This window comes from Cyprinus carpio, chromosome B5 (assembly GCF_018340385.1).
Source record: "Cyprinus carpio isolate SPL01 chromosome B5, ASM1834038v1, whole genome shotgun sequence".
Lineage (NCBI taxonomy): Eukaryota > Metazoa > Chordata > Actinopteri > Cypriniformes > Cyprinidae > Cyprinus > Cyprinus carpio.
This window is the reverse complement of record NC_056601.1, coordinates 19,154,799-19,168,023: the sequence shown is the minus strand read 5'-3', so window position 1 is coordinate 19,168,023 and position 13,225 is coordinate 19,154,799. Positions and strand designations below refer to the sequence as shown.

General features: G+C 38.4%; 1 protein-coding gene across 6 annotated transcripts in view; it reads right to left on the bottom strand.

Moving 5' to 3' along the window:
* LOC109062457 (calmodulin-regulated spectrin-associated protein 1-B) overlaps positions 1–13,225 on the bottom strand; it is a 29,308-nt gene that overhangs the window by 11,583 nt on the left and 4,500 nt on the right. For 5 of the 6 annotated variants that reach the window (XM_042724733.1, XM_042724728.1, XM_042724732.1 and 2 more), the window contains 5 exons: positions 11,097–11,359; positions 3,317–3,478; positions 2,990–3,070; positions 2,293–2,325; positions 240–381 (listed from right to left, as the gene is read on the bottom strand). In XM_042724733.1, the coding sequence (XP_042580667.1) occupies positions 240–381; positions 2,293–2,325; positions 2,990–3,070; positions 3,317–3,478; positions 11,097–11,359 (681 nt within the window). The remainder of the gene's footprint in view (positions 1–239; positions 382–2,292; positions 2,326–2,989; positions 3,071–3,316; positions 3,479–11,096; positions 11,360–13,225) is intronic. The other variant, XM_042724731.1, reaches the window with a different exon arrangement.

The following is a 13,225-nucleotide window of genomic DNA, read 5'->3' as shown; positions in this document are numbered from 1 at the left end:
ATTTTCCAAAGAATGTAAGCACTGTGGCGCCTTCAAAACATGTCTTGTTTGTTTGAGCTGCCTGACATAGCAACAACCGTCTGAAGCAATGATGTAACTCTGGGGTGGGGTGAAGGAGGCAGTAGGAGTGTTTGGGAAACCTGATTAGGTTTGGTGCTACAAGCCGTGAAGAGATTACACACATGGCTTTCTTTAGACTAGCTAACTAGTATAGTAACCCTAGTGTTATTTCACTCTACCATCAAGCTTCATCAGGTCTGGGCAGTAGTAATGGACCACGGTCAGCAGTGCAGCACCGTCACACACATCCCTGATCAGGTCCTCCAGCAGGGGGAAGTAGGGCAGCTGTCTACCTGAGGCATGATCCCGCCGATACCGTACCTGCAGGTGACATGAGAGGAAGCCAAACTGTCAAAACCATCTACAACCACAGGCTGTATTTAACAAAGTGACCTTTGGTATATGGTACTGGCATTGTGTAGGCAAGTTTTGCAAGATAAATATATTTTATCATTAAGACTTTGCATTTGTAAGAATATTTGCTGATCTAAATAAACTTTAAAGGAATATAACATAGCCGAATTAGACTATAAGACAACTAAAAGGAATAGTTCACCCAAAAAACTAAATTGGCCTTATTTAATAATCCTCATATTGTTCCAAGGAATACAAAAAGAGATGTTTAGCAGAATGTTCTAGTTGCTCATTTTTTAAATAATAAAAGAGAATAGGGACCAGAGCTGTCAAGGCAAAAAAAAATCAAGTCAACACAACTTATGCACCAAAACAAAATTAGTTAGTTGCTAAAATCATCTGCTCCACAGTAACTCTAATAAGTCCAGGCCCAGTTCTTATTCACTTTTGTTGTGCAGTCAAGAGCAGCTTGAAAATTCTTTACAACTACTCCGTGTGTTCAATAGAAAAAGCAATTATATGAGTTTGGAACAAAATCATGGGGATAAAAATATAAAGTTTTTATGTTTGGGTGAACCGCTCCTTTCAGCAACAACACAGGAGAACAGTGATTAGCCACAACACAAATAACTCACAAGGGAGTAAAAGGACTACAATTTTACATTTTTATGAATATATGCAACACTGTTGCATAATAAACCTGCATAAACATAAAAAAGAAAAGAAAAAGAAAAACAGGAACCTAATGAACATACAATTCGCAAAAGTAGTGGTTGACTGATACAGATTTATTGATGGCCAATGTTGATATCTTAAAGCAGAGTATCCGATGGCCAATATAAAGTCAATGAATATCTAAATAAGATGCATAACAATTTCTGCAATGAAATTTAAATGATGTTTGCTGCATGGTTAAACATATGCTATACATATAAAAAATAAAAAAAATTTTTTTGAGCAAAAAACAACAACAACAGTAAGTTGCATTTTATTAAATTTAGAAATACCGAGCAAATAAAGGGAAACATTATAAATCTAGCTGGGCTATATGCACCCATATGCGGTATATGTATGAAAAAAGTATTACAGCACTTCAGTTTGTATGACTAGGCAAAACAATGGCAGCACACTAATGTAAACAGAGAATGGGTGCTCCTATGCATCTGCGCTTAGGCCCTGGCAAAATAAAAGTCCCGTTTTCAACTCTTTATCAGCCAGAGGGGAAAAAAAGGTATCTGGCAATGCCAAAAAAAAAAAATTTAAATATTGGCCTATATATACCAGTCAACCACTACACAAAAGCCCTCTACACATTGACTATGGCAGCCATAATCATAATCTTGTGAATATACTCAATCAATTTTGCAGTCCTAACAGTCACCAAGTCTAGGTTTCAGACAGACACAGTGAAAGTTAGAAAGCAGATCTAAAGGTAAAGAAGCAGCAGAATGGAGAAAGAAGTTCTCTGTGCCATTTGTGAAACCCCAACAGGCTCCAGCATGCAATGGGCCAGTACAAACAAAACATCAGGCTGAAGGACTACATGTCAGAGAGACAAACAGAACAACAAAGAGACTAATGAAGATGGAAATAACCGCAAGAAATCAGAAGATGAAAGCTGAAGTTAGAGACTCAAACACACACAGACACTCACACACACACACAAGTACACGCAGCGGCATGTGTTAGCTCATAACTGCATGTGCTCAAATGGTGAAAGGAAGATCATTTTGTGCGACTGCAGCATTAGCCACTGGACAGAAGGGTCTCCCAGTGTGCACGGATTAGATAAAAGCGTGGCCTGAGTGGTGATGGCGTACGTTGCGACTGACATATACTACTCGTGCAGTGGAGAGGAAGCACTCACAGCCAACTTACAGGTACTAGTTTCCAATACCATTTTGAGGGAGACTATCCCAGTAGCGAGGGAGGAGGTTAAAGGGAAAGAGATGGGAAGAGGAGCAGAGAGGATGTAAGGTCAGGGGAGAAAAGAGCAGACAGTTGTGACCCTGCTATGAGGTTAGAGGAGAAACAGAAGGAGTGATGCCACTGAAGATATTAGATCATTTCCATAAGACTGTTGTTACATTAGTACCATCTATTCAGATGTGGGTCTTGCTATTTCAGTTCACACCTGTTTACACCTGGTATTAACAACTGTTGCATTTGATCCCATCAAGTCTTGGTGAATACTTAAAAAGCAAAGACAAGGACTGCACAATTTTGCGATGGTAAAAATATCAAATTGTGTTTTTTTGGAATAAAAATTGTGACTGCAATTTCAAATGTGACCGAGAAAAAAAATACAGGTTTGCTGTGCTTGTTTGCAGGGCAGTACAATTTGGCCCAAATTTTGCAATTATATATCAACATATAAAAAAAAATTATTATTATTACAAAGTTTCTGTAAATGCCCAAATAAAGCTTTTTTCCTCCAGTGCAGTATGAATTATGTTTTCTTGACAGATACAGCTCCATTTACAGGAGACAGATGTGAAAAACCAGGTCTAAACAGCACCGAGAATCAGAGTTTTACAATGCATGTGTGAAACTCTTGTGCTGGGATGTCTGGTACCTTCTGATGACTTGGAGATTCCAGCAGATGCTGCTTTGATTTGTGTTCCTTCTCTGTGATCTCCCTCATTTTCAGGTTCACCTGCAACACAAAGAAGGGATTATGACACACATAAAGAATTCATAATGAACATATGAGGTTTATACAGTTTTCTTTTGAAAGTGCTGGCAGAAGTCTCCATGCCAGCATGAATAGGCATGCTCTTGCCAAGCACTGAAAGTCCCCTACAGGACTAGACAAATGCAAGTAAGCTATTAGTACATCATCTAACACGCAATGTTTATTCAAACATAACCTTCACAAGTGTACTGTTCGAAAGACACGCACCTTGTTGATCCAGAAGACCATAGCATCTTCAAGGTCAAAGGGGAGCTCCTTGGAGGCACTGAATGTGGAGAAACGCTTCACGCAGGTCACAACCTTCTCAATGCTGATCATCTCCACGGTGTAGGCCATCATCAAAGCATCAATCATGGGGATGTGGGAACTCTGTGCCACAACAAAGAAAGAAATGCCACACTGCTCTATTAAATGCATCATAATAAACAAAAACAAAAAAAAGTTTACATTTTAAAAAGCAACTTTCACAAATAAATTTGATGAAAATGTACTATTGTGACACTAAACATTATATCACCACAAGCAGCATATGTTGTAATTGTATTTTACTTTTTTTAATAAATACTACAAATAAATGAAACTATTATTATTATTGTTACCAGTTATAATATCGAGGGATTGATTTTGACAAATTTCACAACTCAATCCGAATTTGATTCACATATTCGATTACAATTTGATTTCAAAATAAAAGTATGAGCACTTTTTTGCAGCTATGTTTTATTTTGAGATTGAGAGCTTTTAATTACATTTTATCGTTTGATAAGACACACCAGCTTTGCATTCACAAAACTAGGTAGGGTGAATGCATTAGTTGTCTTTCTATTCTTTGTATGCCCTATTTTCGCTGACAATGTTCCTCTTTAGATTCTTTGATATTTTTCTCTCACCAGCTAGCTTAAATGTTAACATCACTCTGCACTTGACGTAATAGCATACCTCCAGCCTGCAAACAATTTAAAAAAATGCAGTTTAGTATGTAAGGATGCCAAGGAAGTGGAGTGTAAAAGAAGGCTACGTCAAATAATTATTACAATAAGTTAGGCTCCAATGTGTAACATACAAATTAAAATGATACACATTTATTGTTTACAATATGGAAAAAGGAAATAAAATGTTTGTTAAGCACATGACTCAAACATGCCATTAATGGGCTTATTCAAGTCCTTATTTTTTTGAGTTATTTTTATCCATTCTGTGTTTTAGCAAGGCGGTCTGTGTTGCAAGTTGGTGAATGAAGATACATTTGCTTTCAGTGATATCAGGCTAAAGTTAGCATTTTCCAAGGTCTCCTACTGCACATTTAAAATCAAGAAATCTATATTTTTATCTATATATCTAATAACTTTAATTCACTATCTTTTTTAACAATGCCTCAACAAAAATTGTACTTTATAAGTTTGTAAAAGTAACGTCCTTATACTCAGATAGTCCTAATGTTTCAAGGAGCTGCTTTTCCTCACCAAGAAAGGTAAAAATGTGCACACAACTCTGTGGGAATAATTCCATCCTATTTAGCCCAAAGAAGGTCATACTGCTCTTAATAACACAGCACTGAGCTCAGTAAATCTGCCAAAACAAAGCACAGTCAAGATGAAGTAACACAATATTTCACATTTGTCATGAAATGTAAAACCCTTTATGTAACTCTCCTCATGCTAGCTACAATCCTGAACACTACCTCATGATTTAAATCTATTACAAAGTACACCAAGCATTTCAACTTTGAGTCCTAGTCTGAGACTATGAACGGTTATACAAAGCCAGTCCTAACACCAGTCGACCAGTGACTTGTTCATACGGGCTCACAGTACACATCAGCACAATCTCAGCAGACTGATCCCTGACTCAAGGCAATAGTGTCAGCAAACTTCCACAGAGTGTTTTCTCAGATATGCATGCAAGATGTCTGACAAGCATAAACCAGAAGACTGGAACGTGAAGAGCTTTGGACTCAGATAAACATAGGACTAAAGCAAAAAAGCACACTATCACACTTCTACCATTTCTGCAGTATGTGTACGGTACACAGTATGCAGCCTGCATGAAATAAACAGATGACCTACTACATTTGCCAATATGTGGATTACCCACCTTTTTCCTGACGAGTCGACTGCATTTTAAATTATGGGAGGCATTTCCAGTTTGCAGAAGTTCCACTCAAAGAGACAATAATTTATATATTTCACAAACCAAAACAATAATTTAAATCACTAGCATTAGTTTTTAGGTACAGAAATTGAATAAAGTAATCAAATGTATTACAGCATTGCATATTTGACTGTATAAATTAAAGATTAATCTTTATCCAAGTCACAAAAGCTATCCAATCAAAAGCAGTAAATGATTTTTTTGTTGTTGCTGTTCGATTAATATTAAGACTGTCACTTTAAGAGAATGCACTGATACAGTGCACTGATACAGTACGTTCAGCCGGCTATGTCTGCTATAGGATACTTACCAAGACGGACATTTTGACATAATTTTTGTGTGAATTTGTCCATTCAAACAATACTTCAGAGAGAGCTTAATATTTGCGTGTGTTCTGAGACGCGGGTTTGCGCGCTTCGGATGAGTGCATGCACAAATCTTCTCACTGCTCGCGCAAGCTCGCGTCCTCTGGCTCTTAAATGATTAACCTGACAAAGCTTAAATGAGTTTAGTTTCAACACAGAAATCAACGTGTCTGTTCAGGTCTCTCCTGTGTGCCCGGGTGATAAAGAAAATAAATGACTGCTCCTATTCCAGCATTCGCATTGAACAGAGTGAATAGTTTGTCCGCGTTTTTCTTTTCCCTCATCGCTGTTGTTGTAATGTACTGGGAAGCCAGAATGCGCATCCATCTACAGAAACATACATTAGCCAAACCCTGTTTTTTTTTTTAAGTGTTATATATGTGAAACCATATTACAGATGCGTTGCCAGATTGAAGTTAAACCGCGGTCCTAGCGTGTGCGGAGAACCAAACGGTTCGTTTGTTTTTTTTTTTTTTTTTTTTTTGCGAACCATGCCACCCCTATTAATTACTCACCCTCATGACAGTACCATGACGCAAGCGTGTGTCGGTGCTGGCGCTGACCCAGATCCGGCATGATGACGTTGAACGTTCAACGTCGTCACGCCCGATCTGGGTCGGCGCCGCCACACGCTCGCATCATGGTACTGCCATGACGCAGTATAGACGGAATTAAGCCATTATTTTTGTTATCTGAAGATGAACGAAAGTCTTACGGGTTTGGAATGACACGAGGGTGAGTAATTAATGACAAAATTTCATTTTTGGGTGAACTATCCCTTTAATGTGACCTGGTATAACAAGAACATCTATGGCAAGAGCTCTTTTCAGTCTGCTGCATTCTTTTAATGCTGATTACTTTGTATTTTCCTTCATTCTGCTGTAACTATATGAAAAAAGACAAACACAGTGCATCTGCAGTCTGCTCTGCCGATGGAATGTACTGGGAATCTCTAATCCCCCCCCAAATCCTCACATCTTTTCATAGATTTGTTTTTGCATGGATACTGTAAAACATAATACAGACATCTATTACTACAGTTATATTTAACATGTCCGTAATATTGCTGCAAACAGTTAAGTCCTGTTAATGCTTTTACATTTTTAAATTTCCTTTTAATGTCCAATGGTTGAAGGGTGAGTACAATAATTTCACCTAATTGTAATTTGGTGATTGTTTTTGAATTTTTGAAAATTATTATTGCGTTTATGCAGTGAACCTCACTTTTATATATATATATATATATTAGGGATTTAACGGTACACGTATTCGCACTGAACCGTTACGGTATGGGTCTTTCGGTTTGGTACGTATGTGTACCGAACTAATACAGTTTTTTGTTGTTGTTTTTCCTCAGGAAATTCAAATAATAAATGCCGTTTTGACAGTCTTTGATGTGGCATGACAGATCGCCTTATAAACGCCTTGGAGAGCCGCTTCTGGGGCGGTTCAGAAATGTGCTGGTATAATCCCAACACAAGTACTGACTAGAGGGGCCGCAATCAGCTCCGGTGTAGTGCCGAAATTTGCACCCTGCCAGATTATGCACCCCCTGGTATTGGTAGGTTTAGGAGTAGGTGTGGGGGAGGGGTTAGGATTAGGGGTGGGGTTGGGATTAGGCAATCAGGTAGCGACTTCAATGAGGGGATGCAGAATCTGGCAGGGGTGAAGAATTCGGCACAACACCGGTTCCCTGTCTGAGGGTTGAGGCTTCGATGATTTGTTGAGGGATGTGGGCTTGTGAACGCGATCATAATGCTGCGTTCACGCCAAACGCGAACAGAGCGTCTGGTGGCGCAAATGATTTCAATGTTAAGTCAATGTAAAGACACGTTAACGCGCGTATGGCGCGATACACTCGTTACGCGCGAATGGTGCTTTTTGTGCATTTACGCGTTTTACGCGAATTCGCGTCTGACGCCCGAGTTGAAGAATTTGAACTTTGGTGTCAATTCGCGCCGCATTAACCAATCAGAAGCCTGCTCAGGAGTCACTCATTCAACATGGAGGAACGACTGATATTGTCAGTGAGCAGTCAACCGGAGCTATATGACAAAAGTTCATATTTCTATAGAGACAGGAATAAAAAGGACCTCGCTTGGAAAAGTGTGTTGTAAATACACATTTAACTTTTGAGTCACATACACGTGTATGTTGCGTTCGTGTGCATTAAAGGGATACTCCACCCCAAATTGAAAATTTTGTCATTAATCACTTACCCCCATTTTGTTCCAAAGCCGTGAAAGCTCCGTTCGTCTTCAGAACACAATTTAAGATATTTTGGATGAAAACCTGGAGGCTTGAGACTGTCCCATAGACTGCCAAATAAATAACAGTGTCAAGGTCCAGGAAAGTATGAAAAGCATCGTCAGAATACTCCATCTGCCATTAGACGTGCAATCTGGGTTACATGAAGCAATGGGAAAACTTTTTGTAAGCAAAGAAAACTAAAATAACGATTTATTCAATAATTCCTTTGTCAACAGTCTCCTCTGTGTCTCTCCATATCACCGTATGCTGTGTGTGCTCTTCTGTGTCATCCACGCCACAAGAATGTGCTGTTTCTACGTGTATTTAGCTTTGATTTGAAATAAAACAGTGCATCCTTGTGGCTTTATGTTTGGGTTAAGTTGTTAGGCCTAATTGTAATCTTATAATGTAAAAGTGCTTCCTAAAGTTTTAAGCATAAGCTGAGGTAGATTTGCATCACTAAGAAAATTGAAAGTATAACTGAATATGTTTCAAGAAAGAGCAACTTGTTCAGTAAACCATTAAAAAAAAAAAAAAAAAATGTTTTTCCCCCTGCTGTACCGAAATCATACCGAACCGTGACGTTAAAACCGAGGTACGTACCGAACCGTCATATTTTTGTACCGTTACACCCCTAATATATAGTAATAGAAAATACTGCTACAAAGCATCATGGGGAGTAGGAAAAAGGTGGAAAACAAAAACATACTTTGCCCCACAATGCAATACTCTCAACTTGACCAATAAATGGGTATCTTACAACTGAACAAAGGTAATATCAGCCATGATTGTTTTTTTTTTTTAATCCTAATTTTCTGATTAAAATACCTACAAATGCAACTACACCTTGCTGAATTACATGCAATATAAGCAGGTCATCTAGTATACATATGTTTGAAATGTTTATTACTGCATAATGTGTTCTGTCTCACACTATTTTAAAATAGAAGGCAATTACACTACCATTCAAAGGTTTGGTGTTGGGAAGACTTCTTTTAATGCTTTTGAAAGACATATTTTGTGCTCACTAAAGCTGCATTTATTAGCAAAAATACTGCCATTTTCAATATGAATATATTTTAAAATGTTATTTATTCCTGTAATGGCAAAGCTTAATTTTCAGCAGCCATGACTCCAGTCTACAGTGTCACATGATCCTTTAGAAATCATGCTAATATGCTTCAAGAAACATGTTATTATAAAGGTTGAAAACAGTTGTGCTGCTTAGTATTTTTGAGGAAACATTTAATCCATTTTTTCAGGATTCTTTGATTAGTCTTTACTTTCACTTTTGATTTATTAAATGTATCCCTGATGAAAAAAGTTTTTTTTTTCCCCCAAAAAATAAAAATAAATAAATAATAAAAAAAAACTGACTCCAAACTTATTAGTGTTAGGGTACAATGAAGTTAGTATTCCATTCCAAACTTTGCCTATGTGTGCAGTTACACAATAGGATTTAGTGGTCAACCAAATTTAGTGGTCATTCAAAATGGCATGAAACATTCACGTCACGAGATATAGCAGAGAATAAAGAGACTGCCATGAGACTTTAAAATAGTACGGACCCCTAAAGTCCAAATAAACAGTAGCTTCTATGCCAGGGGCCAACTAAATAGGATGCTAAACATTTATTTTCATTGTACAGTATATACAAATCCTTCACATAACACACAATAAATTAAACAATATTAAAAATAGCACTTCGTGTCAAAGGCGTAAACCCGTTTTGACTTTCCTTAGTACTCCACATCAAAAAACTTCATGCATGCATGTAGCGCTGATGTCTTTAGACTGGTTCAAAGCAAACAAACGACACCTCTACCTTTTAAAGTCATTAAGCTGTACCTACACACCTCACAAAGCCATTCTGTTCAGTCTAACAGGTTTGTGTGGATCAGACCGTGCTAAGCACTGTACAGGGTGTGGGCTCGACCACAAAGATTTGCATTTGAAGTGATAACAGCACGATTGAGTGTACAGTGCTGATTCACAAACATCAGTGATTGCCATTCAATGGAGAAAGCAGATCACTGGCTGAAATAACACGGCTGTGAATCAATGAAATCCACACCACTCTGTGCTACTTTAGCTCAAGCACTGATCTCACTTATTGTTTGGACAGGTGATTGTAGTGGTTATACATGGAGGGCAAAAAACACACTGGATATGCCAACAATAGCAGCCTTCTCCTGTCAGTGCAGTAGATATCTGCAACAGGAAAAGCTCTGCAAACCACAGATTCCATGTCACACTTGCTTTTTTCTTTGTCCGAGTTTGGACTGTAATTAGTGCTTGCTATGACAACCATCACTATTATCATTTCTTCCTCCAGATAAAACGCTGGTGCTTCTGCTATGCATGCGAATGATGCCTCAAATCATGTAGCTTATTGAGGAGAGGGCTGCATGCTATTACCAGTTTTTGTATCTAATAATGCCTTTAGAACTTGGGCTGTAAGCAACTACCTTCAAACCTCCCAGAACACCCTAGCAGCCACCTAAACCACCCTAGAAAACACACAGTAATATGACTTGACCATATCTTGGCAACAGAACATCATAGAGAGTTGGAAACGGGCTCTTTTGACCAGGGGCTGAGTACTAAGGTCCATACGGGACCCCTGTTGTATCTTGGCAGCAGAATATCAGAGATATGGGGGTAGGGATCTTCTGACCCATGGCAGTGCACAAAAATTATTTCAAACATCAAACGCTTTGGGTCACTGAGATGTTTTAAATGTTTTTGAAGGACATCTTTTACATGCAACAAGGCTGTATTTATTTGATCAAAAATACAGTAAAAACAGTATTATTGTGAAATATTATTTGTTTATTATTATTATTATTATTATTATTATAAGTTGGTTCTGTGAGTTAACACACTGTATCAACCTCCAATACTGATGCCGTACTTATAATAGATATAATACTGTTTACAGCTGTTCATGAATCCATGAAGAGTTTTTATATGGGCACTTTCATGTGTTCTTGCTGAATAAAAGCATTAGTTTCTTTGTTCTTATTTTTCTTACTGATGCCAAACTTTTGAATGGTAACATGCTAGTATATAAACGTATATTATATTCGTTAATACATGTAAATCACATATTAATAAATAACCACATATATACACATATACAAAAATAGTACGAGTAGTGTTCCAAACATATCCAAAGGTACAAAATTAAATAATACGGTTTGAATGCAACATTGACGCACCATTTTAATTGGCTGGCAGGTCAGATCTGAGTCAGAGACTGGCGTGTCGTCGCCCTCCATGACATAGATGCCTTTGCGAGACAAAGCCTGGATGACTGACTGGTGGGACTGCAGAGAGGCCACCTGGTCTCCTTTGAGAATGAGGGCACACACGCGACAGTACAGCTCACAGGACAGCAGTAACCGGATCACCGGGGGCTTAATGTGCTCCTGGTCATACTGGTCTGTGTAGAACGGGTCTCGCAGGTCCTCTGGGATGTGATCTGACAGGAGGAGAAAACAATAAATTAGGATATAAAGAAATTAAGACCCTGATGAAATAGGCCTACCGAGGACATTTTCAACTGTTATTCTTGCTACAACTCTGCTGCGTCTGGCATCAGATGCAATCTGCCAGCAATCCCTTGCTTTGTTGCCAACTAATGCACTACGTGCTAGACAATAGCATGATGGTGTGAAAAGCCAGCCATAGGGCGCTACCCTCTTCACAAGATCTCCTGTGCAGAAGCAGATGAGTTGTGGCAGCTGGGGTTTGGCTGCAACCAAAAAGCTCAAACAGAGGGGAGCACGGCCAGACGTGTCCTAGTCTGGGCAGCCTTTGCTCCGTCCGTCCACACCCAGCTCTCATACATCCACACCCTCTGCACCGGTATCCCCCAGGAGAAGCATATCATTAATGTGAAGGCACTGGGTGCAATCATCCAGCATGCATTTATGCACACACCTGCCCCCTCTGATATACCACGTGGAGCTGTCTGCTTTGTTCCAAACCAGTGTGTCTGCAGCAAGCAGGCGTTGTTTAAAGAATGGTACTCAATAGTAAGTGAAAAAAAAAAAAGGGAATCTGTCAATTCTTATGATGTCATAAACCAGGAGGCATAATAGTTAAGAATTTCGAACACTTCACAATATGTATTAACTAACATTACTAACAATGAGCAATACACTTGTTACAGTATCTATGAATCAAACTGTTAATTTTTAGTTCATATTAGCTCAGGTGCATTGAATAATATTAACAGACACAACTTTTGATTATAAAACTGTATTAGTAAATGTTGGAATTAACATTAACCAAGATTAATAAATGCTTCAGAAGTATTTTTCATTGCTAGTTCATGTTAACTACTGTAGTTAACTAATATTAATTGGATGTAACTTTTTGTAAAGCGTTAGCAGAATGTCATCTTAGTGTATGTGTTAACTGGATTATACATGAAAAATTCACAAATTTACACCAAAGGGCAAGATGCAGAAAACAGTCGCAGTTGCAATCATTTGCATTTATACTACATCTCAGATTTAAAAAAAAATAAACTGATGGACATTCAAATGACATTCAAATCAGTGATTAGCAGAATGCAAAGAAGCCCTCCAAATCTGGGCCACTTCTGCCAGTAAAGAGACACATGGCCTTCATCGCCATTCAGGCCAATTACTGGGCCGAAACAACTCCACTTTAACTGCAGCTTCACTGAAGGGAACATCCTGAATAACAGATGAGCCAGAATGGGGGAAAAAGGACAAAGTCCTGAATAACGGTGGGATAAACTGTACTTGAACCTCAACACACAAACAAGCACATATCTGACCCTCCAAGAAATGCAATGAATTACCTCCCATGTTTACATAATACATTGATATCCATGTTATAATTATTACCAATTAGTATTATGGCAAACTGACACACCCTGCATAGACTGTTCAGAAAATTAAACATTCAACAGCAGAGAGAGAGTTTCCTCAGCAAACGAGGTCAGGAGGCTTATACACCACATTTCTGTTTCATTCACTCATGATGGCAGACCTGGGTGCCTTTTTGTGAGAGGGGTTACAGGCTACATATCAGTACATGCGTGAATACATCCTCCAATAAGAGAGCATTCCACTGTGCCAGTCTTATGAGGTTATTTAACAGGAGCCATATGCTCAAACAGATCTTGTGTGCAGCTCTTCTGGGTACCACCATGAATCAATACTGAACAAGTCTAAAAATGAAGAGCAAAATGAATGACAAAATAAATGCTTTAACTGCACAACTGTACATAAAATGAAAAAGTGAAAATGTTCCATCCATTAGAAGTTTGATGTCATTTGGCCAAACACAGCACTGTTCATATGTAACAGTC